Source organism: Staurois parvus, unplaced genomic scaffold (assembly GCF_062004578.1).
Source record: "Staurois parvus isolate SC_StPar_1 unplaced genomic scaffold, SC_StPar_1.0 ptg000552l, whole genome shotgun sequence".
Classification (NCBI taxonomy): Eukaryota; Metazoa; Chordata; class Amphibia; order Anura; family Ranidae; genus Staurois; species Staurois parvus.
This window is the reverse complement of record NW_028318348.1, coordinates 1,982,391-1,986,874: the sequence shown is the minus strand read 5'-3', so window position 1 is coordinate 1,986,874 and position 4,484 is coordinate 1,982,391. Positions and strand designations below refer to the sequence as shown.

The following is a 4,484-nucleotide window of genomic DNA, read 5'->3' as shown; positions in this document are numbered from 1 at the left end:
TTGAAACAGCAATGTTTTACTGTGTAAAATGTAAAAAAAAATAATGACATTTTTTAAAATTTTTAAATTTCCCGCCGCCGGCGGCGGCGGTGGCGGCGGCGCCCGTACGTCCCGACGTCACAGGGACAGGACACAGAAGCCGGATGCCGGCATCGGCCGGAGGAGATGGCCGGGGACGCTGCAGGGGACACATCGTGGGAGCGCAGGGTAAGGTAAGTGAAGAACACATGCCGGAGCAGCGCCGCATGGTAAGCCCGAGTGTAGCTCGGGGTTACCGCTTTTGGTACTGAAATGTTACCCCAAGCTACACTCGGGAATACCGCCAGGGAGGTTAAACTAGCAATATTACCAAGTGGTGAGTACCTTACAGCTTTGGATAACTTACACTCCATTGTCAGATCCTCTACATTAGCGTTGGGCTCGAACATCAGCTGTTCTCACAGTGCATTGTGAGAGCCATGATTGGCCAAAGCAATGCACTTGACCATAGGTCAGGTGCAATTCTTTGGCCAATCACAGCACAATGCACTGTGAGAGCCATGATTAGCCAAGTCAAATATGTTATAAAAAATAATAAATGTACTTGATTTTACAGTTTAAAACCCCCCACCCCGCTCTTAATTCATGCTGTAGTCATGTAACTGTCTTGTGTGGATTCTCTGCTGTGCACGACTTTACTTCTATCTCCTTCTCTCTTCCTGCCTTTCTCTCCATCTCTCTATATTTGTCTTTCAATTTATCTCTCTCCTCTCATTTTCTCTTTCCCTCTTTTTTCATCCTCATTTAATCTCACAACAAAGATACTTTTAACTGCATTGATACTTTATTATTATTATTGATATCTTTGAATAATGAACAATCAACCAATAAAACATATCTAACACCAAATCCCTTTTAGCAGTGCTGAGTGGCGTATCTCCACTTTTCTTCCTTAGCAGGAACCAGTTCAGCCTCCAGCTGTCCAGGTTAGGCTCAGGGGCTTACTTGGGCCTCCTGCTACCAATTCCACTGCCTCTACCAGCCACCTGCCACCTCAGCCCGCTGTGACAAAAAATACCGCGGGACAACAAATATACATGACTGGAACCATTAACAACAAGTTGTCTCTTAATTAATTACTTTGTATTTATTTATTCATTGTCTTGTAAGAAAAAACTGCACTTTTTTTATTTTTTAATTTATGTATGTATTCTTTTCTTTTTTTTCCCAATAATTTATTTATGTATTTATTTTCTTAAAAATGTCATAAGCAAAGCCATAACAACAAAACCCAGGAATAAAAACTTGGGGAGGATGGGTGGGGACTTCTTTCTTCGTGGAAGGGCGCCAACTGAGTGACCAGTATGTTACAGGACTTACGGTGATGCAGGAGCCCCCTCCTTTTTCTTCCTCCTACCAATAATCTGCCAGCACAATCCAAATCACGCGCCTTCACCATCCTGCCCTTCTGCCATCATTTAACCACTTTATTACCCTACAGACTAGTCTGAAGGGACCTTCCCCAGTCATGATGCATGCTGTGTTTGTAACACCGGGTATTGCTTTACACATGTTTAAATAATACAGACAGTCTGTGTCCTAACCATTCCCAGAGCACTTGGCAGGCAAGATTGTAATATCCATCATGGGAAAGTTAATGCTGCTGTCTGGTGAACAATTGACACATTAACTACTTCCCGACCAGTCCATGTACATAAACGGCCAGACGGGGGCAGTGCAGGGGCTTCAAAATGACTGATCACTGTGATAGACAATCAGAGACTATCACAGCAATCAGGTGATGGAACTGGGAGTTTCGGGTCCTGATCATTAGTACGGGACCCGGGGCTCATGGTGAGACACCAGTCTCTGTGTTAGGAGTGCCCTGTGCGGTGCACTCCCGGCACAAAGGGAAATAAGCCGACCCCCGACATAAAGCCCAGTGCAGTGAGTTGTGTATGATCAGCATCAAGGGCTTAAGGTGGTTTGGAACAGTGTAACTTCTTGCTTAATTTTTAGACAAAGGGTCATGCTATAAGTGCCCAGAAGACCAATGGCCAAATGACCGCAACAAGTGTGTACAGAAACCTTTGGAATATCTGTCCTACAACAATGATACAATGGCTCTTCTGGTTTCCATCCTGTCTGCAATGTGTTTTCTGAAAACTGCCATAATCATTGGTATCGTCATTTCATTCCGGAACTCTCCAATAGTCAGAGCCAACAACAAAAACCTAAGCCTCGTTCTCTTGGTCTCCATCATGCTGAGTTTTCTCTGTGTGTTTTTGTTTCTGGGACGTCCTGTATTTGTATCCTGTATGCTGCGTCAGACATCATTTGGAATCATTTTTACTGTAGCTATTTCCTCTATTTTGGCCAAGACCATCATGGTCTACTCAGCCTTCAAAGCCACCAAACCGAGGAGCTTCTGGAGGAAATTCATTGGGGTGAAAAAGTCTTACTGTCTGGTTCTCATTTGTTTAGTTATACAAATAATAATCACTTTAATTTGGTTACTTATTTCTCCTCCATTCCCAGAAAGCAATGTTTACTTGTATGTTGACAAAATTATAATTCAGTGTAATGAAGGATCCATGGTGGCATTTTCCATACTCCTGGGATTTTTGGGACTTTTATCAGCTATCAGTTTGTTTATGGCTTTCCTGGCCAGAAATTTACCAGATAGTTTCAATGAGGCCAAATACATCACCTTCAGCATGCTGGTGTTCTGCAGTGTCTGGATCACTTTTATCCCAGCCTATATGAGTAGCACAGGGAAAAACACTGTGCTGGTAGAGATATTTGCTATACTATGTTCCAGTGCTGGCATTTTAGTTTGTATATTCTTTCCAAAATGTTATATTATATTAATAAGACCAGATTTAAATTTAAGGACAAATTTACTAGTAAAGACACATGGGGGTTGATTTACTAAAACTGGAGAGTGCAAACTCTGGTGTAGCTGTGCATGGTAGCCGTTTCAGCTTCTGACTTCAGCTTGTTCAATGAAGCTTTGACAAGAAAAACTGGAAGCTGATTGATTTCTATGTAGAGCTGCACCAGATTTTGCATTCTCCAGTTTAAGTAAATCAGCTCCATAGCCGGCATATAGAGAGTAGTTTAAGTCAATACCTAAGTGTTCCATGTGATAAATGTACTTCATGTTGCAAAACGAAGCACTGTAGCATCTCAAAAGACCACGATGTCTTAGATTACCAATAAAACTCACATTGTGCATTAGCTGCTTAATTGTTTGGTCACTATTTTCCTCAATTCAAAAAGTTATATAATATCGTGTGTTTCTTTGTGAGTTGTTCATAAAATGCTAAAACCTAATACTGTTTTTTGAACAAACAATTTCAATTATAATATTGACTTAGATTTACCTATTTGGCTAGTGCCTGGCAGTACTAGGGTCGTTAGTTTGAATCCCAACCACGGCACCACCTGCCTGGAGTTTGTATGTTCTCCCTGTGCCTGCCTGGGTTTCCTCCGTGTTACTCCGGAATTTCTCCCACATTCCAAAGACATGTTGATGGGTTAATTGGATCCTGTCTAAATTGGCCCTAGTATGTGTATGTATGAATATGAGTTAGGGACCTTAGATTGTACACCCCTTGAGGGTTAGGGACTGATGTGAATGTACAATATATATGTAAAGTGCTGTGTAAATTGACAGCGCTATATAAGTATCTGTAACAAATAAATAATTAAAGTAGAATTTGGTGAATACTTCATCTTGAAAATATACTGTCAGAAGTCTATATGCCTCTATTCCCCAGACCCCAGGAGCGGACTGACAACTCATGGGGCCCCCGGGCAATAGGGGATCATGGGGCCCCTGTGTCCTTGCCAAAACTCAAAAAAGCCTATGAAAAAGGTACCAGGGGCATCTCATGGGGCCCCCTACTGACCCCGGACCCTCGGGCAGTGCCCGAGTTTCCAAATGGTCAGTCTGCCCCTGCCAGACCCCCAACTACTGTACAGTCAGATTCACCTTTTAAAACTGTATTATTATTATTTAAGTACTTTGGGATTATAATCACTAAAAGTCTTTGCATGGAAAATAAACCTTTAAAAGCAAATTGCAAATATGTTCTGAGCTTCCACTATGTGTTGCAGGCAGAATCAGTCTGATTTTTATTTTTAAATCAGAAGAGGCTTATTGAAAATAGTCTCCGACAGGTACAGCAGACAAATTGTACAGCATTTGAACAAAACAGAAAATGATGAATACAACAATTACAGACACAGCTCTTACATCTCTACAGTGTTACAAGGTTAAAGGCGTTAGAAATGCCTATTCATAAGTCCCCGCATGCGGGGTAGCAAACAGACCATTCATTACATGAGAATAGCTCAGGAGGAGTTGTACACAGGGGCGGACTGACCATTGGAGAACTCGGGCACTGCCCGAGGCCCCGGGGTCAGTAGGGGGTCCCATGAGATGTCCCTGGTACCTTTCATAGGCTTTTTTGGGTGTGATTTGAGTGTGGGCGAGGACA

The 4,484-nt window shown here is 42.3% G+C and overlaps 1 protein-coding gene across 1 annotated transcript; it reads left to right on the top strand.

The window, feature by feature from the left end:
- The first annotated feature begins 2,099 nt into the window (after positions 1 to 2,099).
- On the top strand, positions 2,100 to 3,191 carry LOC149451014 (vomeronasal type-2 receptor 26-like). Its single transcript, XM_089691161.1, has one exon. The coding sequence runs from the start codon at positions 2,100 to 2,102 to the stop codon at positions 2,904 to 2,906; it is 807 nt and encodes a 268-aa protein (XP_089547287.1). The 3' UTR covers positions 2,907 to 3,191.
- Positions 3,192 to 4,484: the final 1,293 nt, after the last annotated feature.

What these genes read in the sequence shown, in the direction of transcription:
- LOC149451014 (XM_089691161.1), top strand. Translation starts at nt 2,100, where the DNA reads ATGGCTCTTCTGGTTTCCATCCTGTCTGCAATGTGTTTTCTGAAAACT.